The sequence below is a fragment of the Ctenopharyngodon idella genome, chromosome 22, assembly GCF_019924925.1.
Source record: "Ctenopharyngodon idella isolate HZGC_01 chromosome 22, HZGC01, whole genome shotgun sequence".
Lineage (NCBI taxonomy): Eukaryota > Metazoa > Chordata > Actinopteri > Cypriniformes > Xenocyprididae > Ctenopharyngodon > Ctenopharyngodon idella.
Window position 1 is genome coordinate 28,388,565 of NC_067241.1, and position 24,482 is coordinate 28,413,046.

General features: G+C 36.7%; 1 protein-coding gene across 4 annotated transcripts in view; it reads left to right on the plus strand.

Annotated features, from left to right (window-relative positions):
• plcg1 (phospholipase C, gamma 1) overlaps positions 1 to 24,482 on the plus strand; it is a 56,297-nt gene that overhangs the window by 8,812 nt on the left and 23,003 nt on the right. For all 4 annotated transcript variants that reach the window (XM_051879099.1, XM_051879100.1, XM_051879097.1 and 1 more), the window contains exons 3-18: positions 5,389 to 5,541; positions 5,638 to 5,731; positions 7,435 to 7,482; positions 8,724 to 8,808; positions 9,085 to 9,168; positions 9,646 to 9,668; positions 12,348 to 12,417; positions 12,580 to 12,681; positions 13,482 to 13,600; positions 18,127 to 18,212; positions 19,426 to 19,546; positions 19,662 to 19,830; positions 19,929 to 20,051; positions 20,137 to 20,238; positions 22,887 to 23,074; positions 23,192 to 23,392. In XM_051879099.1, the coding sequence (XP_051735059.1) occupies positions 5,389 to 5,541; positions 5,638 to 5,731; positions 7,435 to 7,482; positions 8,724 to 8,808; positions 9,085 to 9,168; positions 9,646 to 9,668; positions 12,348 to 12,417; positions 12,580 to 12,681; positions 13,482 to 13,600; positions 18,127 to 18,212; positions 19,426 to 19,546; positions 19,662 to 19,830; positions 19,929 to 20,051; positions 20,137 to 20,238; positions 22,887 to 23,074; positions 23,192 to 23,392 (1,768 nt within the window). The remainder of the gene's footprint in view (positions 1 to 5,388; positions 5,542 to 5,637; positions 5,732 to 7,434; positions 7,483 to 8,723; positions 8,809 to 9,084; positions 9,169 to 9,645; positions 9,669 to 12,347; positions 12,418 to 12,579; positions 12,682 to 13,481; positions 13,601 to 18,126; positions 18,213 to 19,425; positions 19,547 to 19,661; positions 19,831 to 19,928; positions 20,052 to 20,136; positions 20,239 to 22,886; positions 23,075 to 23,191; positions 23,393 to 24,482) is intronic.

Consider the following 24,482-nt stretch of genomic DNA (forward strand, 5'->3'; position numbering starts at 1 on the left):
AGCCAGGCACAAGAAAAGTTTCTTTCTTTTCTTTCTCATATTTATTTAGCATATCATTCCTCTTCTTCACATTCTCTTGCATTGTATATAACATACCTGTACAAAAATTGTCTATTTTGTATATTTATTTTTATTCACTTATTTTACTTTTATCTTGTCGCTGTCATTCTGTCTGTGCGCTGGAAGCTTCTGTCATTAAGACAAATTCCTTGTATGTGTAAGCATACTTGCCAATAAAGCTCATTATGAATTTGAATTACATGTAATCAGTTTACTACTAGGGGTGTAACGGTACTTGTATTTGTCCCGAACCGTACAGTTGTAGTACAGAAATACAGATATGTTTGAAGTAACAAATACAGTCAGTCACAGGCGATCCACACTCCAGTCCAGAAGGGGGCATGTGCAGTAATGCAATGCTGTTTGCTAACCGCCACAACATGTAAAAGAGCAGAAGAAGAGATGATCTATGCACCAACCCAAAACAAGAGTTCAGATGGCATAGAAGAGCTTGCTAATAGCCTATACGCTGAGTTTCGATTAATTATTGTGTCGCGCTCCACAAGATTCACAGAAAGAAAACCGGTAAGGCAGAAAGTGCCATCTTGTTTGTTTTCTTTATTTTACAAAAACACAATGTGGCCCATTTGTTTGTTTTTATTTTGCGTGTACACAAATAAAAATTGACTTTGTTTGTTATTGTGAGTGTACACAAATAAAATTTACCCTTTACAGTTTCGAATAATGTCTTGCTCTTTTAAAGTTGTTTCCACTATTATGAGACAAAATCATTTGGCATTGCGCCGATTTGTGTCGTGACTCGTGTAAGTCTCACTACTACAGTCCAGTGATGAAATATGCTTGTCCTGGAAATAGGAAGCCTCAGGTGCCGCTTCACTCGCTGTATCCTCGTGGATACGTGAAGTAGGCTCTTTTTCTCCTTCTCACTCATCTTTCCGTGATTTCTTGCAAAACCGTAATATTGAACTTGTACATCCGCCATTGTCACCGCTTGTAAATGAACTCTCATGTGCAAAGAAAAATGAAACTTATGCAGAGATTAGTTTTCATTATTCTATTTATTTTGTACTTTTATAACACAGAGTTGTTTTTCAGTTTTGTAGCTGATTGTGACCAAATACCTTTTGTTTTATCAGTCCTAAAAAAAAATATGACCTAATGCAAGAGTGAATTCTGTTTACTGCTTAGTGCTTAATACACTAAAGGAGGCTGTACTGTATCAAATAGGGAACTAAATGCCGCTAGGTGGAACAAACTGTAATTTGCACTACTGTCTGTTCAAAATAAATGAAAACAAACCTAGCATTGGGGATTTGCTGCTTTTTCCTGTTGTACCGAACTCGAATCGAACCGTAACTCCAAAACTGAAGTATGTACCGAACCGTGACTTCTGTGTACCATTAAGCTGGATTTATATTTTCACCTGGCTCCGCAGCGTGAGCCTCCGCTGACTGTGCGCGCATCTCCCCAAACAGACAAGACGTTTATACTTGACACGTTCACGGTTTTCTATTCTTTGAAACGACAGGGGCCGACTCTGAAAAAATTGTTCTCTAAATCAGCAGGAAGCGGCGGTGAGAAGAAAGGTACACGTGACGATGTTTATTCTAGTAACTTAGCTGCATCTGAAATCGAATACTTCTCTACTATATAGTATGCGAAAAACAGTATGCGAACAGAGTGGTATGTCCGAATTCTTGAAATGGGTGAAATGGGTTCGCGCCGTAGACTGTAAGACTGTTGTGATGGCAGCAGACAAATGGCTAGTGGTGACAGCAGCGGCAATCCACCTGTCACTCAAGTGGCTGTGCCCTTAATTATGCAGAACTTTAAGACTTAATATAATTTAAATGGATGAGTTATAAAAAAAAATTCACCCCTCTCACAGTTGTCATTAAGGGCAAAATTAGCTATTTAGACAATTTGTACCAGCCTGTAAACATGTTTCTTTCTGCTGTAAAGTTGGGCATTTTAACATGGGGCTCAGTGAGATTCTGCTCTTTAGGAGCCTGTCCCTAGCGGCCAGTCGATGAATTGCAGTTTAAGTCACTTCCGTATTGGCTTCAAGAGAAACGGAGGGAGGTTGCCACTTGGTTTGCGCACACTGAATGCACACTTCCGCCAATGCTGCCAATGACATTGTTTTTGTTGCGCGAACCCAAGCGAACTTGCGGACGCGTCCAGTATAAATCACTCTTTACACTAGTTACTACCCAGCACTGCCTATTCCACACTCAAGTGCATGCATAAAGCTTGCAGCAAAGCACAGGCAAAAGTAATGAGTGCTTATAAAGTAATGAATTCAAATGTCTTAAATATTTAAAAGATACATTTATTTTAGTTTTTCAGCCCTAGCGACAACCCTAATCAATACAATATCATAAAAAAAAATTAAAAAAAATCACTATATTGGATTGTATTGGCAGAACTGTAGTCCAAGGTGCCAAAGGGAATTTTCACAGTGATGCCATAGAAGAACCATTTTTGGTTCCTCGAAGAACCTTTCAGTGAACAGTTCTTAAAATAACCTTTTTTTTCTTAGTGTGAAGAACATTCTAAAAAATCTAAAGAATCATTTTTCACTAAAGAACCTTTTGTCCAATGGAAAGGTTCCATCAAAGGTAGAACCATCATGTATGAGTGTCACTCTTACAAACATTTACTTATTAAAACCTACAAAACTACAGTTTCTACCAAAACGCTGTAGTAACTACAGCACTATCATAATAGGTCAAGTCATCTTTATTTATGTAGTGCTTTACACAGTACTGATATGTTTCAAAGCAGCTTCACATTGATAAACATGAAAAATAATGATCAGTTATGCCACCCTGATCAGATATGAGACCAATTCAGTTCTGTTTTGAAGCAGCTCTACAGAAGACAACAGTGTCTTTGTTCAGCTGAAGTCAGTTCAGTGTTAATTCAGTTCAATAACTGTGTAAAGTTTGCTGATTATGAAATAAGATAAATTCATCTATAAGCAGCTCTACAGAAGACGGAACATAATACTAAATGAATATGGAGTCTCACTAGATAAAAAATCTTTCAAAATTGTTTGTATGTTTGAATAAATTAATAAAACAAAACAGTGGCATTGTAGTAACCATATGATTATTGCTTATAAGAAATTAAAATTTTTCCAGAATCTGATCAAATCTTGAACTAGTGGAGAACTACACATGCACACTCCAGAACACTCCTCTTGTAGTCAAGCAGACGAGTCACAACGCAGCGTGAGCGGCTCTGTGTTACACAGTATAATGGGATCGTGTAGTTGTGGTATCACTTGCTCGCAGGTGTAAATGGGATGTTGCTTTGTGTTCCTGAGCCAAAAAGTCCAGATCAAGAAAGTCTAAATCCAGAAAAAGATGTTTTTAGAGATCCAGAATTATACAAATATATAATAAAAAAAACCCATTTATGCTGTGGTCTGCCAATGTTCGCTGTGTTTATGACGTGTCATTACTGGGAAATTGTTAAAGTTATTCATTCAGTGTCTTATTTAATGACACCTGTGTCTCTCTTACATATCTCTGTCAGAGCAGCACAGGATGAGTGTGGTTAAGAGTGAGGAGAAACAGGAGAGTGTGTTTGCAAGTACACACATCTCTGTCATTCTGCCAGATTCTGTCTTTCTGCTGAGACTTACAGGCAGAGTCTAAAATGAACCTTTTATCGCGCCTTCCAATAGGTCAATTAAAAATTTACCAGCCATAAATATTTCTTACCGATAAAAGCTGTTGCGACAGATGTCTTTAGATGGGTTGTTTCTGCTTTTTATACAATTCAGTCATGTCACTCACGAGTTTCAGATTATCCCTTGTTTGGTTTAAAGTGCCCCTATTATGCTATTTTAGAATATTCCCTGTCACGCAGTGTGTAATATATAGTGCACGACAAATAAAGTATTGATTCTGAACTAGAGTGGTTGACCAATCACAAACACACGGTGATGCGGCAGAAAATTAAAGTGTTTTTTGACCTTGAATGCATGTAAGCCTATTGTAGAAGACTCCAAAAACAAAATTAGGAACCTTTAAAATAGCATAATTGGGGAACTTTAAGTAATGTTGTAATTTAACGTAAACATGTCATAGTTTCTAATGAATTTCCGGTCCTGCGAGTGAAATAACTTATTTTATTTACACACCAAAGCCAACTTTTCTTCTCATTTGGCACAGTTAATTTTAGGCTTTGCTTACATACAGGCTTACTTAGTGCACTAGAACCTGTCATTTATAACCTTTTATTTGTTGTTCATGTTTATGTTATATTATGTATAGGCAGACACATCATAAACATTGATAGATTTCCTTGAGATGAAACAAACCAAAAAAAGTTGTAATGCAGGTTCAAATCCAGTATGTGAGGCTTTTATTTTTACCGCTGCTTTTTTGTCCTGTGGTGGGATTATGGTACATCAATGGTATCAGATGTATTACAGATGGATCTGATGGTATCAGATGTAATACTGTGGTATTACTAAGATGCTTAATAAGGGATACTGGCTTATTACCATGGTACATGTCCAAATATCTCTGATGGGACCATTCAGATGTGTCCAAAAAATAAAGTTTCTATTTTGCAGCATTGGATGTTTAGAAAGTATTTATCTGGCATATAATGAAATCAATTTCACTTCCACTTCTGTCACCCATGTAATCTACACACTGTTAGTGTTGTTTTTTGCATTAGATCCATTAGGGAAAGTATTTAAAGAACCCTATCCAATAAAGAAATACTGAATCTAATTGTTGTTAAATTGTTGATCAAATTGTTGAACTACATTACTGTTCAAAAGTTTGGGGACAGTAAGATTATTTATTTTTTTTAAAGAATTGAATACTCTTATTCAGCACGGCATTAAGCATTAAATTGATATTTATATTGTTACAAATAAGTTCCTTTTCTAAATAAATTCTCTTCTTTTTATCTTTTCATCAAAGCATCCTTAAAATTTTCCTCAAAAATATGAAGCAGCACAAATGTTTGTTCATGTATTCAAATAGACAACAGTTATCTTAAATTGAAATAATATTTCAGAGTACTACTGGAATTTGTACTGTATTTTTGATCAATTAAATGCAGCTTTGGCGAGCAGAAGAGACTTCTTTCAAAAAACGAACAAAAAAATCTTACAGACCCCAAAATTTGAATGGTAGTGTATGTACTGAACCGTTAACCCAAAGATTCACACCCGTAGTTAAAGATAAAATGATAAAAATGAAAATGGTTTTGTTTCTTTCATTGATGAAAACATCTCACTATATTTCAGTGCAGTTTAACGCTTGTGGTGAATGTGTAAAAGTTATCAGTAAAGACTTGTTTTGAGTCACTCAAGTCTGTCTCATGTGTCCCCTTCAGTTGATATTCGGGAAATTAAGGAGATCCGGACGGGGCAGAAGTCCCGGGACTTTGATCGATATGTGGAGGACTCAGCTGCGCGGCCGGACCAGGCCCACTGCTTCGTCATCCTCTACGGGACGGAGTTTCGGCTCAAAGCACTCAGTCTGGCAGGTAACAGTCCAGATAAATCTACTGGCAGAAATATGTGTATAACTTGTGTAAGCAATGAAACACATTCATGCTTGTATTTCTCTGTCTGTACTGCAGCAACCTCAGATGAGGAGATGGTCATGTGGGTGAAGGGTTTGACATGGCTGGTGTCAGATACATTGCGATCCCCCACACCCCTGCAGATAGAAAGGTGACCTTTGACCTTTATGTGCCCCTCTCCCTGTAGATATTGACTGATGCTAACCATTAAGATCTGGGTTCACATGTCAAGTGTCAAAAGTGCTTGAATATAGGCCGAGCTGATTTTATAGTTTTCACGCGACATCAAGCCCTTATTGGAACACCCACCTGGAGGACAAAACAAGGCTTTCCTGGTACACTTTATTTTATGGTGTGTGTCGTGTACTTAAGAAAATACTGGGTAATATAAGGTTATTACATGGGTTAAGGTTAGCTTTTGGGTTAGTACCTAGTTATTACACAGTTATTGTAATTACTATAAATATATAGTATGTACATGGGGAACAGGACTGTAAAATAAAGTGCTACTGGTTTTTCTCATTTTTACCAGGTTTGTACTACAATAATTCAAATGATCACATTAGTACTGGGATAAAAGTTTTAGTTATGATATAAACACTGACGTCTATGGTAGCGATCAAAATAAAGTAAATCACCTTTTGAAAGTAACTTGACGCTTCAAATATATTTGATAAATATTGTATCAATTTCATTGTTACACTGACAAGAGACTTTTAAAAATCTATGTCATTGAATCATTCATTCAAGAGATTTGTTCAAAAACACTGATTCATCCAGGAAAGCCTAAAGTATACTTCACTTTTTACGCGTACGCAAGGGTCAGCGTACAGTGCGCGTGACATGAATTTCGTTATCAAAAGAGTACGGGCGTATTGTATGCGCACCACCGGATTATAACCGTCGCACATGCGTATTTAATTAATTTTTTTTTGCTGTAATTAGTTTAACCACAAGGTGGCAACCATGCCCTGTGGCCGTTGATTCACAAGGTAGTAGCGAATAAACGGCATGAACAGAACAGATCGGAACACATGCAAGCTACAGTGACAATGGAGGCCTACATAGATGAGATTGTGCGAAGAGGTTAGAAAAAACCCTCATTTGTACAACTCTAACATGAAAGAATACAAAGATGTTTACATGGGTTGTAACTCGTGTCGAGAGATTGCTCAAAACTGCACATGCGTCGAACCCCTGTGTGACCCCTGAGTCAAGTGAAGTATGCTTTGCAAGACTGTGCATTCGACTGTGCACGTATGCGTAAAAAAATGAAGTATACCCAGGGCTTAATGAAACAAGTAAAGTCTTTGAGCAAGTCACTGAATTGTTCATTCAAGAGATTTGTTCAAAAACGCTGATTCATCCAGTAATGAAACATGTGAAGTATTTATGAGTGAGTCATTGAATCATTCATTTAAACCAATTATAAACCAATAATTGAAGTTAATTAAATATTTTTTAAATACCCTGAAGCAATTAACAGAATTGTGCGGCTCTTCTGTATATAGTATTCATCATCAATAAGGTGTTCACTGAATTTGATCTTTTATTATCAATGTTTTAGTACATTAAGGCAGTTTAAGTGATTTTTTTACGTTAAGCGTTTTATAAAGTTGTATATGGATCACAAGTTCCCAAAACTTGAATTTTGTTATTCTTCCTTTAAAATTGAAAATCGACAGGCCTGTGCTGCAGTTCTATGGATGTTTTGCCCTCCAGGTCTCTGTAACAGTCATGTGACTGAAAACTATGAATAAACGCAAATATTAAAAAGCAAAAAAAAAAAAACTGAAACATTAAAGTGTTGTATATTTATATATTCTTTTTCCCTTTTTCTTTTCTTGAACTCAGGTGGCTGAGAAAACAGTTTTATGCAGTGGACCGCAACAGAGAAGACAGGTATGTTACGTGTCAATGTCATTTGAGTAATCGAGCGCTCCGGCTCTCTGTAGAGAAACTGGTGTAGCGTACGATCATGTTGAGGGAAACATACGTAGATGGATAGATAATGTGCATTTAAGACGTTTTCCTGCCATAGCGATTCTTTTAAACTTATCTTCCTTTAGAAATATCTGTTATGATATATGCCTTGAGGGGAAAAATGGCTGACTCAGAGGTACCGGGCCTTATCAGCCCAAACACACACACACACACACACACACACACACACACACACACACACACACACACACTCACTCCTGTTGGGTAAATAGAGCTCAGAGACGGCACATCCTGCAACAGGAAACAAAGCTCACAACGTGTGTGTGTGTGTGTGGGTAAATACACAGAGAGCGGGTGAAAGACACATGAGCTCTGTGTGAGGTGTTGTATTTAGATGAAATGGTGGTCGTGTGTGGATGAGAAACATGACATTTTCAGTTTGTCAACGTATGTGACCAAATCAAATAAGTGACGTATACAGCAGAAATTAATAATCTGTTCCACTCACAATGGAAACCTGCCTCTTCACGTACACATACTAACAATGTCTTTATATACACTACCGGTCAAAAGTTTGGAATATTTATTTATTTATTTTTTTAAAGATTTTTTTAAAGTCTCTTCTGCTCACCGAGGCTGCATTTATTTGACAAAAATACAAAAAAACAAAAAAAAAACCCATAATATTATGAAATATTATTACAATTTGAAATCACTATTGTTATGATTATCAATGATAACAGTTGTGCTGCTTCATATTTGTGAAGAGTATCTGAAATAGAAATCTTAAAATTATAAATGTAAATAAATTATAAATATCTTTGTCACTTTTGATCAGTTTAATGCGTCCTTGCTGAATAAAAGTATTAATTTCTGTTTTAATTTATTAATTTCTTCAAAAAGAATCTTACTGACCCCAAACTTTTGAACAATAGTGTAATTGTACATACTACAAGCATACACGAGTACATGTGTACATAAAACAGATGACTGTATGTACATTATACATACATGTAATAACTTTAGGTTTTTTGAGTAATGTTTTTATTGATTATATTCTGATAAGCGCACAAGAGCAGTAAATGGATTGATGAAAATGCTGCTGAAATGAACGATACTGAGCGTCCTCATAAATCTGAAGCTGACATCACCGTGTGAAGCTGTTACCACATTCCCAAACTTTCTGCGTTCTTTGGCAGGATTTCCTGTAAGGATCTGAAGAGTATGCTGTGTCAAGTCAACTACAGGGTTCCCAATATGAAGTTCTTACGAGAGAAACTTCCGGTAACACACTCACTTCTGCATACACTAATTTTTTTTTTCTCATATTAGTGTAGAATTAATCGTTCAGGTGACTTTTATTGTATGTTTGTTTACTTATTATACTGTGGTTTGATTGTTACACTGTTAACTGCAGTAACATCACTGGATATTGTGTATTGGTTTGCTCTTTATTAATATATTTGTAATTACAGGACAAATATAGCATATTTATTTTTTGTTTCATTATTATTATTATTAATATTAATTGTATTTTTTTTAATGTGGTGTTTTGGTTAGGATGGTGAGCTGAGGAATGGAGATGTGTCATATAGTCATTTCGCCCAGTTGTACCGCAGCCTGATGTTTGATGCACAGAAATCAGTGAGTTACACATTTATTTGTGTGTGTTGTTTATATGTTGGTGGAGCAGGGCGAGAGGTGAACCCCTCCTCAGAGCCACTTAAACCTCATCAGTCATCCCCGACCCCATCAGTTTGCCCTGCTTCTCAAATGGCCTTCATGTCGATACTCGCCCTTTTAAAAAGCCGCAAGATCCATCGGCTAAAAGCCATTAGGCCACCCCCCCCCCCACCCCTTTCAGTGCAGGGGTCATCAGTGCTGTGTGTGTGTGTGTGTGTGTGTTCGTCTTTGTAGATTGAATCACTTGTGTGGATGTTTGATATCTCATCATCAGTTGATTAACGTCTGATGGGCCTGTGTATGGACGGGGTTTAGAGCTGCAGACGTTAACCAGGGTGTTTTACTGTAGTGGAGCTAAAATGGCTACAGTTACAAGATTGGGTATTAATTGTATTACTCACATAATCTTTTTTTTCTTTTTCTTCTGTTTCTTTATAGATGGAGATTCCACTGCTGCAAAGGTATTCACTAATTTTTCTCTCTTTTTCAAGCTAAAGAATTTATGAATGACACAAATGATCATTTACAACACATTTAACTTCCATAATAAGATTTAATTAGAAGTAAAACTGAATATTCAGTAATAAATAATATAGGGCAGAATTTATTTATTGGGATTTGATTGAACTATTTAAATGTTAGGCTATTGCTATTATGTAGTTGTTGTTTTTTTTTATAACATTATTTTTGTACACTCACACAGTATCGTCTATGTCAGTAGAAAATAAATCATTTCAGAAGTTAAGAGCATTATTAGATTTTAGTGGAAAATGATTTTAGTTTTACAAAATTTCCATTACATAATGGTCCTTTATTATAGTTTATATAATATATTTAAGTTGTTATCAGACAATTTCAACAATTTGGTTGATTGGTTGGTTGATTAATCAGTTGGGTAGTGTTTAAATTGATTCTCCCTCAAAGAACCAAAATGTTAGATGATGGGGAAAGATTTTGATGGTTACAAAATCAATCCCTTTCAACGTCCTGTGAGCCTCTAGTAGCAGGATTACACACCCTGTGTTAGATGTTGGAGGAAGGTTGGGTTGGATGGTTAGTGTATAAAACGATTATCCATCAAAGAACTAAAATGTTAGATAATGGGGAAAGGTTTGGTTAGAGTATAAATTTTATCACCCTCTAAATAGTCAAAATGTTAGATGGAGAAAGAGTTGGTTGGTTAGAGTATAAATTTAATCAACCTCAAAGAGCCAAAATATAAGAAGGGGAAAGAGTTGGTTGGTTGGTTAGAGTATAAATATAATCAACCTCAAAGAGCCAAAATGTAAGATGGGGAAAGAGTTGGTTGGTTGGTTGGTTAGAGCAATGGTTCCCCCTGGGGGGTACGTGAGGTGACAAAATGAACTACTCACAAAATGCTGAGTATTTCATTTAATTTTACCTTAAAATAATATTAAAATTGAGCATGTATTTCTAACTGCCAAAATGTTGTAAATCGAGTACATTTAAACTAATTACCTCATCATTTGCAGTCAAAAATGATAGAATGCGTGCAGAGTCTGCTGCCATAAATCGCGCTAAATTACTGTTGTTCTCGACAATGCACCTTTGTAAAAGTGGGGATTTAGTACTTACTCGCATGACATATGGATTTAGATTAATTTCAATTTAAGACTCAAACTTTCCCCGATACAAAAACGTACCTTGTGTGAGTTCTTGTATTTAATGATGATAATGAGCAAGAATGCAATTGTTCCCAAATATCCACATGACTGCAAACGTGACATTATTATACAACAGGTCAAAAAACAAAACGTACATTTTAAACACAGTACTGTCAGTATTTACTCTATTTTGCAGTGAAATAATAGTTCTAACGAAAACCACAGCAGAACTACAACACACGTCTGTGTTTCGCGAACAATTCTGCGGCTTTGAACGAATCGTGAGAGTCAGTGATTCATTTACAGCCACTTGCTTTGTTACTGAATGAATGACTCGATGACTCACTCATAAAAACAGTGACTTGCTGCTACCTACTGGCGGTTTTAGTTTAACGTTTAAAAGTTTTACTTCGTTTTACCATCATTGCATATTTCTCTATTGAACATTTTTTATTTAAAACATTATTTGTTTTATAAAGTTATTCATAAAGGTAAAAAAAATGCACTGGAAAATCAATTTAGGGGGCAAATATTGTCTCTTAATGGTAAAGGTGTGACTGCAGTCTAAGTGGAAGAGAGGGGGTACGCAGAAGGATGTTAATAATAGGGACTTTAAGCAACAGCTGTTGATGGAACCGGAAGTAAACTGTCAACTGCCGTAGCTAAAGAACGCAAAAATCACTAAGCAACAATAAAGAGGACGGCGTGGGTCATTTAATCATTTGACATAGTAAACAATACATTACATGTAAATAAAAGCAAGAGAATGGTTGCTATTGGCATTAAATGACATACAGATACAACTAAAATACTACATAAACATAGAACATAACATTTACTTGTCTAATCTGTCACGTATTATCGACTATGGCAAATCGGCTATTCTCCCGTAGTAAACGGTTACAGTAGAACGTCAAGAAGTAGCAGTTAAATTTGCACGTGCAACAGAACGCCAGAGTGCCGTTGTATCAGCAGCTGCTGCTTAAAGTCCCTAATCCCTTCAGGGTGTACTCCACTCTAAAAACTTTGGGAACCACTGGGTTAGAGTATAAATTTAATCACCCTCAAAGAGTCAGCATGTAAGATTGGGGAAAGAGTTGGTTGGTTGGTTTAGTTGATTGGTTAGAGTATAAATTTATTCACCCTCAAAGAGTCAATATGTAAGATGTGGAACGGGTGGGTTGGTTATTTAGTTGAATTGTGCACATAAAGATCTATTAGTAAATGGTCACTTATTATAGTTTATATTAGGCTTGCTGCAATAGTCACTGTTATCGGTGTTACATGGTGTTCAGCCACACACCGATTCCATGTCTTGCCCATCCCAGCGTCGCCCCCTCAATGTCGTTTTAGTAATTAAAAAAAAATTGTTTCATGTCGATTAACCGTTGGGAAAATTTCCTCACAGTCACATCCCTAATTTATATAATGTATTTAAACTGTTATCAGACATCCCAGAACATCTCTTGGGTTTCAGACATGAGGCTGTAACACTGATCTGTGTGTTTCTGACAGGTTTATTGAGAGACCCGAACAGAAGATCTCGCTGGAGGACTTCCAGAACTTCCTAATTGAACATCAGAAGGTTAGATATGCATTTTTCACTTTATTGCTCAAACCAAACCAGTTGTCACTGTATTTACATATTAATTGGATGCATTTGTACAGTAGATAATCTGTATTTTAGATGTTTGGTAATAACTGCTCCATATAAATATATACTGTACATATATGTGTGTGTCCTCAGGAGCTTTGGGCCGCAGATAATAACAAGGTGCAGGAGTTCATGTTCCACTACCTGAAGGATCCTCTACGAGAGATCGAGCAGCCATACTTTCATCAAGACGAGGTGACTTTTACATTGGCATTTATATATATGGCAAACAAATTTATCCAAAGTGCATTCTGGGCATACATTTACTCTTTTTGTGGGTTCCCAGGGTATCAAACCTATTACTGTGGTGTTGCAAGCACCACGCATTACCCACATCACCACTTCCTGCTTCACTGCAGTTTTGTGTGAACTCAGATCTTTTTGTTTGATATATTAACTCGCCTCTTCTCTCCTTTAATTAGTTTCTTGTGAATTTCCTGATCTATTATTTGCAAAAGCTATCTGAGGTATAAAAAAGATGTCATCTTGTTTAAATTTTGAATTATTTTGTATTATAATGTGATCATATTGAAACATTCATTGAATGTAGTTAATCTTGAGAGAACCTTAGCAAACTGTTTACATAAATGTATGTTTGATACGTATTCCTCATTTATTTTTAGTAATTGGAGTAGTTATTGAAGCATCTATTTTCACACATCATAAAGGTGATTACAATGTTAAATGCAATTTATAAATTGACATAATGCATTGACAAATGCATTAACATAAATTGCAATTTTTGCAAAAATTAAATAAATAGGAAACACAAAATAGGAAAAAAAAAACAAAAACACACATTTCCTGGTTCATGTTCCTTTTACTGATTAAAAATACCAAAAAACATGGACGTCCATGTCATATTTTGTACCCTTTTATGGAATTTGGAGATTAGCACTAAACTGGTTCATCAGCAGTGCTGAGTACAAACTCATGCTTATTGTCTTCAGTTTCAGCATGCTGTTTTTAACGTAAACATGTTTTGTGGTTCTCAGTTCCTCACGTATCTGTTCTCTAAAGAGAACACTATCTGGGACTCGCAGCTCGATCAGGTGCGGCCAGAGGACATGAACAACCCCCTGTCCCACTACTGGATCTCCTCGTCCCACAACACGTGAGTAGAGGCGTGATCTATGTAAGGCGTGATCCCTGTAAGCTGCTCACTGATGCACTGACACTGCTTGTCTTGCAAATTTTCAATATGCAATTATACAGTGCTGATTAATCTGACACTTACAGTACAGTGTACAGTGCCAGTACAGTGATTTTAAGAGGCTGTATGTTTATTAAATATCTCTCTCTATAAGGCATTTAGTAACTAGTCCAGATAAACTGACAAAGGATAGTAATATGTGGTCTCTAGATAGTAATATGTGGTCTAATGTCCATCCATTTTTTTAGTAGTTCATCCGTTGGTTGGTTGGTTGGTTGGTGCATAAAATGAATCCCCCTCAATTAACCAAATGCTCCTGGAGGGCCAATGTCCTGTGGCCCTCTATTGCACACCCTGTGATGGGGAAAGTTGGGTGGGTTAGTTAGTTAGAACCAAAATGTTAGATTATGGGGAAAGGGTTGGTTGGTTGGTTGATTTAGATAAGTAGTTTGATTCTCCCTCAAAGAACCAAAATGTTAGAGGATGGGGAAATATTTGGTTGGTTTTGTTAGTCTGAAACAAAATGATGGTGAAAGGGTTGGTTGATTAGTTAGTTGGGTAGTTTGATTCTCCCTCAAAGAACCAAAATGTTAGATGATGGGGAAAGGGTTAGTTAGTGAGTTAGATAGTTAGTGAGTTACTTAGTGAGTTAGAAACAAAATGATGGTGAAAGGGTTGGTTGATTAGTTATTTGGATAGTTTGATTCTTTCTCAAAGAACCAAAATGTTAGATGATGGGGAATGATTTGGTTGGTTGGTTGGTTAGTAGGTGTATAAAATCAGTCCTCCTCAAAGAAAAAAAGTTTGACCAGGGGTGTCCAGACCTGCTCCTGGTAGCAGGATTGCACACCCTGTGCTAGATGATAGAGGTTGGATGGATGGATGGATGGATGGATGGAGGGAGAGAGAGAGAAAGAGGAAAATACATTTTATCACCCTCAAAATAGCCAAAATGTTAGATGGGGAAATAGATAGTTGGTTAGATGGTTGCTTAGTTGGTAGGTTGGTTAGATCAAGTAGTTAGTTAGTTTTAGGTGGTTGTTTACAATACAAATTTAATCACCCTCAAAGAGCCAAAATGTTATATGGGGAAAGGGTTAGTTAATTATTTAGTTGTTAGTGAACACAGTACAACTTTCTCTAAGATACAATGTTCCCATTATGCATTATCTGAACATAAATGTCTATGCTTTTGTGTAAAAGGACTATTTTTCTGGAGTTTATTGGTGACTGAATGGTGTGGTCCTCATTGTTGGGCGTCTGTTAGATGAGAGCACTGGAGTAGAGGACTGAATGAAACTCATTATTCACACACACAGTAACCAGAATTTAAAACCCTGATGAACAAGGCTCAATAAAATGTTGAATAGATGCAATGCATTAGGTGTTATGCACACACAATATCTCTTCTCTTTGTACTGTAAACTCTTTCATTTTGCTTTTAAAGTGCATCATCACGTGCCCAGTATGCGCATAAGTGCTTTTGTCCCTCTCTGCATTGAGGAATTTCACACTTTTTCGTAGGGCTGGACGTTTATGGCCTAAAATCAAAACCTCGATTACGATTAATGTGTTGTTTTTTGTTTTTTTTGTCCTCATAGTTCACTGAAAATGTTTGTACTGTAAATATGCTTTACCATTAAAGAAGGGATATTTTTTCCTATTGAAAGAGTGATCTGACATGGCTCACTTTCAGTAGTTATTTTATCTATGGTTTGTAACATTTCTTACAGATTTCTGCTCGTTGTAAATCACATAAAGATAAATTGGCACAGTACCAGTACGTAATGTGAACGATTGCGTGTGTGAATTGGTCAAACCATCTCTCTATTAAATGTGAAGCTGTGGGTTGTAAATAGTTACTTCAAAAGTAGAAAAATATATGCTGTAATAACTTTTGAGTTTCTAAGCGACTTGAGTGATAAATCACAGGACAGCGCTGACAATTAGGTTCTGCGTTCCTCTCTGTGCGCACGATCTTCACGTTTTGTGCAGCTACTGTTTGTATGAGTGTTCGTGCCACAATGCAGCTGTGCGAGAACGGTAGCTCAATATAATAAAACATAATACTACATCTGATCGTCTAATCGCTTGAATGTCCAAACTTGCAAACCGTAAAGCACATACAACTAAGAAAGTTTACTGAAGTATCATGGCTCACCGCTCGCGTGCCGTCTCTGTGTTGACTCGGCGTTCACATGCTAGTTTACTGGACGGGGCGGAGTCACGTGGCTACACGCGCGGTAGAATGTTTTTAAAGGGATAGTTCACCCAAAAATGAAAATTTGATGTTATTCTGCTTACCCCCAGGGCATCCAAGATGTAGGTGACTTTGTTTCTTCAGTAGAACACAAATGATGATTTTTAACTCCAACCGTTGCGGTCTGTCAGTCATGTAATGCTTGTCAATGGTAACTCCATCTATAAGAGTCAAAAAAACACACACAGACAAATCCAAATTAAACCCTGCGGCTCGTGACGACACATTGATGTCCTAAGACACGAAACGATCGGTTTGTGCGAGAAACCGAACAGTATTTATATCATTTTTCACCTCTAAAACACCACTATGTCCAACTGCCGTGCGCATCCGGTTGGTGAGGTCTAAAAACGCGTTCTGATGACGGAAGTGATGTCTCGCGCTTATACTTCAATGAGTGCGAGACATCACTTCCGTTGTCAGAGCGCGTTCAGACCTATAATGAATGTAGTGGTACCCTGGAGTTGTCACTGGTGTTACCTTTGACAAAAATCTCTTATTTTGAAATAAAAAATGACACTGATGACATCATTTGACTTCCTTCTTCCTGTTTCCTGAAGATCAATGAAGAAAGGCCAGTGGGAAGTCCACTATCTCTTTTCAATTATCAGAAATTTTAATTAGAAAATCATAATTTCATATGAAGCTTTTAGTTGAAGTCACTGATATGACCTACTTTATTGCTAGGGAATTTTAAAAAACTAGAATACAAATGGATTAAACTACTTAATTTAGTGAGTATACCATGATTGACAATATGTGGTTTGATACCTTGCAGCAGCCATTTTGTAAAATGCATTTTTCATGAAAATTGTCACTGGTGTTACCTTTTTATGAAAATTGTCACTGGTGTTACCGTCACTGGTGTTACCCGTTTATAGATAAACTTTATTCAAAGCTATTCATTTAGTACTTTTCATAAAATAGCACTAAGATTTCATGATTCTAACTTTTCTTTCTCATTGTTAATCCTCCTTTGGGCAGGTATGGCTAAATTGAGGGTATAGCCATATACCCTCAATTTATAAATTGAGTGCAGCTGAGAAGCAGCGACTTTACAGACAGCACATTTTACAGACATTTTTAAAATGTTGTTTATGATCTTTTGCTGACTGCTTTCACTAAGTGTCAATGATAAGTCTTTGATTGTATACCAAATGTAAAAATTTAGTCCCATCTATTTAATTATAGTTGAAGAATTTTTTGCATTATCATTATTTTTCTGCAACTCTGACTGCATGTGCTGAAAAAATTGAGAAATAATGTTTCATAAAAACGTTTAAAATTGCCAGAGAAGTATGGTAACACCAGTGACAAAAAAAATGGTACATGCGGTCTTTAAATAAATGCACCAAAAAAAAAAAAAAAAAAAAAAAAAATCATTAAGCTGTCATTTATGTGTATTCATAACGTCAAAGGGTAATATAATAATGTGGTCTAAGTTTAAATGTTAGAAAAAGAAATACATTTTAAGACATCTTGCCATACCAAAAGTGGATATTTCTGTAGAATAACCCAATAAGCAAATCAGATAACGCTTTAAGTTAATTTCATATGTGTTGAAAATCACATTAATATAAAAACCCGTTTTCACCTCAGAATAAAAAAGGTAATTGTGACTATTTCTTGTTATTGTTACTTAATATCTCTCAAATTTTAAATCTGTATCCAGTAGTCTAGTTAACAGTGTATGTGTACTGTTAACTTCAACAAAAAGAAGTCATCTGAGAAAGTGAATTGTGTATATGTCAGTAACCTGTAAACCTTGAATAAAAAGACATGTCTGGCATCAGATGTGGCTGAATTTGAAAAGGGCTAATGAGTGGATAGATTTCTATATCATTTCATATGATATGATGTTTCAGACAGGTAAAGTGTTACTAGGGTGTGTCATGATTGTTCGTATGTGTTTGGTATCAAACCTTTTGCTTTTTGCATTTTTGTGTCTCTTATGACTTCAAAACAGTTAAGAGAGATTTTTGTGTTTAACCGGAATAACTTGATTATAAAGCTATTAGGTAGTTCGAAGGGAACAAAGATGGACAGAATGGAAAGAATTCTTGAAGGTGTTTGTACAGAATGTTTGCGTGGCTTCCGTCTGCAGTGTTTATAAGCTGTAATAAAGGTGAAAGGGTTATTTATGGTGAAATGTGAGGTGTGTGTGCCAGTGCTGATGTGTTGTATGGAGTAATGCAGACAGGCCTGACGTGTGTGCTGCTATTTTTAGCTATCTGACGGGAGACCAGTTTTCCAGTGAGTCGTCTCTGGAGGCGTACGCCCGCTGTCTGCGGATGGGCTGCAGATGCATTGAGTGTAAGTCGCAACACAACACTCAGCTAATCATTAGTATTGATGAATGGCTCATATACAAATAGATTCTAAAATATTACAATTTTTAACCTAGAAACTAACGTGCTGGTAATAGTTTTGCAGTTATTGCATTGAATAATATATCTTACAATACTTTTTTTTTTTTTTTTTTTTTTTCCTCCCAGTATTAGTAATAATACTGCAGTTATAATAAATAAATATAAATAAATAAATAAATAAATAAATATCCTGCAGTTTTAGTGTCCTAGGTTCTGGGATTAAAAAAAAGTCTGAAATTGTTAAATTGTTTTTTCTTCTTCTGTTTTATCTTTTTTTTTTTTTTTTTTAATATAATTATGGTTGGTTGGTTTTTGGTGTTCTAATTTATTTTTGATTTTATCTTTAATTCATTGTCTAAATTTACCAGACCTGCACAATAAAAAAAAAAAAAAAAAGCACAAATGTATAACAATTAAATTATGCTTTTATTTATTTTTATTTTCTGATTTATTTATTTTAGGAGCTGAAATTTGTTTTCATAGATTAGGCCTATTTCTTTTTCTTTCTTTTAGAACTAGAACTGTAGGACTAGACTAACATGGCAAGATCTGGTGTTTCATGATCCGTGGCATAATAAAATAAATAACTATCCTGCAGTTTTTAGCGTCCAGAGCTCTGGGATTAAAAAAAAAAAAAAAAGTAAAAATAATTCTAAAATTAATTGTTTTTTCTTTTAATTAGTTTTTTTTTTTTTTTTTTTTAATTGGTTTCTTTTTATTTTTCCTTTTTTTTTAATTCCTGTTCCTCATTATTTTCAATTAATTTTCTACATTTTACAAACATGTACAATAAAAAAATCAAGAAACAATTAGATTATGTGCATTTTATTTTTGTCTATTTTTTTAGAAAGTGAATATTGCTTTTATAAACTAGAACAATTTTAGTTATTAGAACTAGTCTAGACTTTTTTAGAATTATGATTGTTTACTACTGTCTTTTAGAGTTGCCTTACAGAAGAATGAAACTGTTTGCATCATTGAATCATTATTTTCCTGTTTATCACTGTAAAGCTGCTTTGAATCAATTGTATAAATCGCTATATAAATAAAGGTGACTTGACTAATGTAGCAAAATCTGTTGTTTTATGTTTTTTGTGGCATGTGAGTGTGGTGTTGTGTTTCTGGCAGGTGGTTGTAACGTGTGTGTTTTTTTGCAGTGGACTGCTGGGACGGTCCTGATGGGATGCCTGTCATCTACCACGGTCACACCCTCACCACCAAGATCAAGTTCAGCGACGTGCTGAACACAATCAAAGAACATGCCTTCGTCACGTCTGAGTGAGTGTCCCTGGTGAACCCACATGACGTCTGTGTTTGTGTGATGTTTTGATATGGTCATCTTTTCAAGAATGTGTGTTATGCGATTAATCTGATTATGTGTGTTTGCATGCAGTTATCCCATCATCCTCTCCATCGAGGACCACTGCAGTATTGTCCAGCAGAGAAACATGGCCACCTTCTTTAAGAAAGTGTTTGGAGAGATGCTCCTGACCAAAGCGGTGGACATCTCAGCTGATGGCCTCCCCTCACCCAATCAGCTCAAGAGGAAGATCCTTATCAAGGTGAGAGCCCATTGGTTATGTGGCAGGAAATGGGATTTTTGGCTACTGTAGCCAGTTTCTCAAAAAGGTACCTTTTATTGTTGATTTGATCTGTTCAGCACAAGAAATTAGCTGAGGGAAGTGCGTATGAGGAGGTCTCGTCTTCAACGCCCTACTCGGAGAACGACATCAGCAACTCCATCAAGAACGGCATCTTGTACCTGGAGGACCCCATCAACCATGTGAGATCCTCTTCATCTACTCTTACTGGAGAGTTGAATCTGCTGGCAGACTCGTGATGAATGTACACTGTTGTTGTCTTCACAGGAGTGGTACCCTCACTTCTTTGTTCTGACCAGCAATAAGATCTATTATTCTGAGGAGACGTCAAGTAATCAAGGGAACGAGGATGAGGAGGAGCATAGAGAGGTGAGGAAAACACACTCTAATCGACAGTGTTGGGAGTGAGTAGTGTCACTGCTAAACTGCAGTTTGTAGTAGTGTAACAGCTGTTCAGCTGCTTTCAAAATGGGGTCCTTGTGGATCATAAATGTCTTAAAATGTAATTTTCAGCCCGCAATGTCTTTAGTATATGTAAACGAACAATGAGGGTTCGGGTTAGGGTTAGGACCGAGTTACCTGGGCTGAGAAATTCACATTTATTTGTCAGCAAATGTCCGCCGGATGACGCAAAACGTGTCACTTTTGACAGCTCCGGGCTTTCGTGACACATACAGATTGCACTGCTGCATGTTTGTATCCTGCTCACGGACAGTCAGATCGGCAGAGGGTTATTAACAGAGCGGTTATTGTAAGAGTGATTTATCACTGAAAATATCATACTTTGTCTACACTTGAAACAGCATTATGTTAAAAATGGAGCTCTATGGAAACAGCTTTCTTTCTAACCGCATTCCCACTTAATATATAAATTATACACTTAATAATAACATAAATCATTTGATACAATGCACTTATTGTGTACATTGTACTTATATTCACAAAATAACTTAATGTAATTACAGCTGTAATTAATTTCTGTAATTACAACTATAATTACTCTGTTGACCCTTAACCCTACCCATATCACTAAACCTGTCCTAACCTTACCCATATCTATACCTCAATAGCAGCACAAGTGTTTTACAGTACATCGACACAATAAGTAATTTGAAAAATGTAAGTACATAGTAGTTAATGACACTTAATATAAAGTGACCACCTTTTTTTTCCCTCAACAAGTATCAAGATCGGTGTGACTGTTTTTTGCTACATTGTACATTTGAAACACAACTTGAAACACATTGAAAGTGTTAAACAGAGCTGAGAGTAATACATAGTCCAAAAAATCCCCAGGTTTCTGCCTGGGACTTTTTATAACACACTTTCCCCAGAAGTTCCTGTGCTGCTTTCGATTTAGTTTTTTTTTTTTTTTTGCTCAGAATACTTTAAAGTAACTTCCTCGACGCTGATGAATAATTTGTTTCCGATTAGTTCATTAAACTAGTGATTAGTTTTGATACAGAATAACACGCTCACTTTCATTCAATTCACAGGGGTGGGCGATATGACCGAAATCTTATATCACGATATGAGTCATTTTATTTTACGATAATTGATATATATCATGATATAGTTATTTTTGCTTTAAATAAGGTTTTTATGATATCAAAATTTGATACCATTTGAAATTTCATAATTCTCGTCACCAATTTCAGTATCACAAAAAAATTAATGCTAGCCTAACTAACATAAGTAAAAAAAACAAACAAACAAACAAAAAAATAAGTTAAAATAAAATAAGAACAAAGAAACTAATTACAAGCGTACAGGAAAACAAACTACAATAGAACAAAGGCACAAATGAAATAGACCTGAAAATTGATTACACACCTTCATGTCATTAATTGTCATTAATTACACACCTTCATGACTTTTGTTCATCTTCGGAACACAAATGAAGATATTTTTTGATGAAATCTGAGAGCTTTCTGTCCCTCTACAGACAGCTACCACTTTGACACTTCAGAAAGTTCATAAAGAGATCGTAAAAGCTAATCCATATGAATTGAGTGGGTTAGGTCAAATTTTCTGAAGAGACTTGATCACTTTATATGATGAAAATATGGCATTTTGGCTTTTTTATAAACCTTGATCAGCAAACACAAACAGAAGCTCAAACGTGCTGCGTAACACATGGGAATGAAGCTCATTGGTTCTCGCATGTCAAGCAAACATTCTTAAGCTTCCGTTTACCACAACAGATGTATGAATTGATGAATGTTTTTATGTGAATAAAATCCTAAATTCAAACTGTTCATCATGTAAAGCAATTGTTTCATTTCAGAAAATTTGGACTAAACCGCTCAATTCATATGGATTAGTTCTCTTTATAAACTTTTTGAAGCGGCAAAATGGTAGTTGCGTTGGATCTCTATAGAGGGACATAAATCTCTCAGATTTCATCAAAAAGATCTCCATTTGTGTTCCAAAGATGAACTAAAGTCTTACGGAATTGGAACTACGTGAGGATGAGTAATTAATGACAGAATTTTCATTTTTGGGTGAACTAACCCTTTAATGACACAGCAGGTATATTAGGCTGCTGTCACATTAAGAGCTAATGCACAGATCCAATATACTGATAACACATGCTTTTACTTTCTCTGCTAAGACATAAATGACTTCACGAGGATACTTGCAAAGGCGGACATTTTGACACACTAGTATGTGTATTTAATCGTTCAAGACCAATTATGCTGCAAAAAGAGCTCAGTTCAGTACTCACACGCTCTATGAACAGCAGCTTTATTTGTTCTCTTTCACTGCTTATTGCGCTTCAATGGTCTAAAATTGTCACTTGTTTTTTAAACTGCAATGTTAAAAAATGCATGCAAATGATAAGTTTTAATGACAACGCAGCACGGCAACGTCATGTGAGTCTACCGGTATATGGCCCACCACTAATTCACTTTATAATGGTAAAAGAAAACCATTGGTAATTTAGCCAGTGGTAGCACTGTGAACGCTTTAGTATTATTTGAACATCCAGACTCTTATGTCCTCATGTTCTTTAGACCTGTAACGGCATGGACCAGCATGTAACGGAGAAGTGGTTTCACGGTAAGCTGGGTGCGGGACGTGATGGGCGTCAGATCGCAGAGCGTCTGCTGTCGGAGTACTGCCTGGAGACCGGGGCTCCCGACGGTTCCTTTCTGGTGCGGGAGAGCGAGACGTTTGTGGGCGACTACACGCTCTCCTTCTGGTAACAACAACAACGTTTCCTCGTCATAGTCACAGAGTAGCAGTTGACCGATTGTTTACTTGGAAACCTAAAATGGCTGTAAAATAAAAAGGTTTCTTTTTTCCCCCCTCTCCTCAGGCGGTCCGGTCGCGTTCAGCACTGCAGGATTCACTCTCGGCAGGAAGCTGGCAGCCCGAAGTTCTACCTGACGGATAACCTGGTGTTTGACACTCTGTTTGCGCTCATCACACATTACCAGCAGGTGCCTCTACGCTGCAACGAGTTTGAGATGAAGCTGACTGAGCCAGTGCCACAAACCAACGCTCACGAGAGCAAAGAGTGAGTCTCACACCCGCCTCACAACTGAAGCAGCTGATGAATGAAAGCTCTTAAAGGTGCAGTAAGTCATTTCTGAGAAAGTGGATCGGACCGAGCAGCACAGCACACAGCACAGTAGCCAATCAGCAGTAGGGGGTGTATCCACTCATGAAGGGGGAGGAGTGGGAGAGAGCTTATCAGCAGGAGGGGGCGTGTCCACTCATGAAGGGGGAGGAGAGAGTGAGCTAATCAGCAGTAGGGGGCATATATACTCATGAAGGTGGAAGAGAGAGTGAGCCAATCAGCAGTAGGGGGCGTATATATTCATGAAGGTGGAAGAGAGAGTGAGCCAATCAGCAGTAGGGGCATGTCCACTCATGATGGGGGGAGGAGTGGGAGTGAGCAAGAGGGAAATTTGAAGGAAGACTGTAGAAAGAGATGGCTGAGAGACATTACAAAAGAGAAAATCTCAGAAGAATATCACTGGAAAAAGAAGGGTTATGATCAGGCCAGAGCTTTAGGACTCCAGTTAATATTAGAAAAGATTTCCAGCACTGGAGAGACATTAGAGAGAGGGAAAGCTTGAAAACGGACACCGCGTTGCATTGTTTCTGCTTCATACGCGAGTAACATTGGTTTTGCTATGTTTCACAGAACGAAGATGCTGCTGTTGTAATGTTAGCAATAGTAACAGGACAGTTTTGAGTGTCATCGTTTGTCTGGAGCTGGAGTGTTGTATACACTCTTGTGTACTGTGTCCATTTTTTTTTTTTTTTTTTTTTTTTTTTGTTCTTCCTTGTTAGTTCGTCATCTTCGCTTTATTTTTCACAAAGCATTATTTTGCTGCGCTTCAGCTATGGTAAAGACACATCCACTCTTGCATTGCGCGTTCGTGCATTTTGGGGGCGGAGCAATGAAGGGAGGGGTGTGTTTGTTTGGCTTGATTTTAAACATCAACAGTGTTTCTCAGAAATTGCTAACTGCACCTTTAAAAGGTAGTTCACTCCAAAATGAAAGATCTGTCATCATTTAATGCTCCTCATGTCGTTCCAAACCCGCACATTTCTTTCCTTCCTTCTTTCTTTCTTTCTTTCTTAAACACATTTTGATG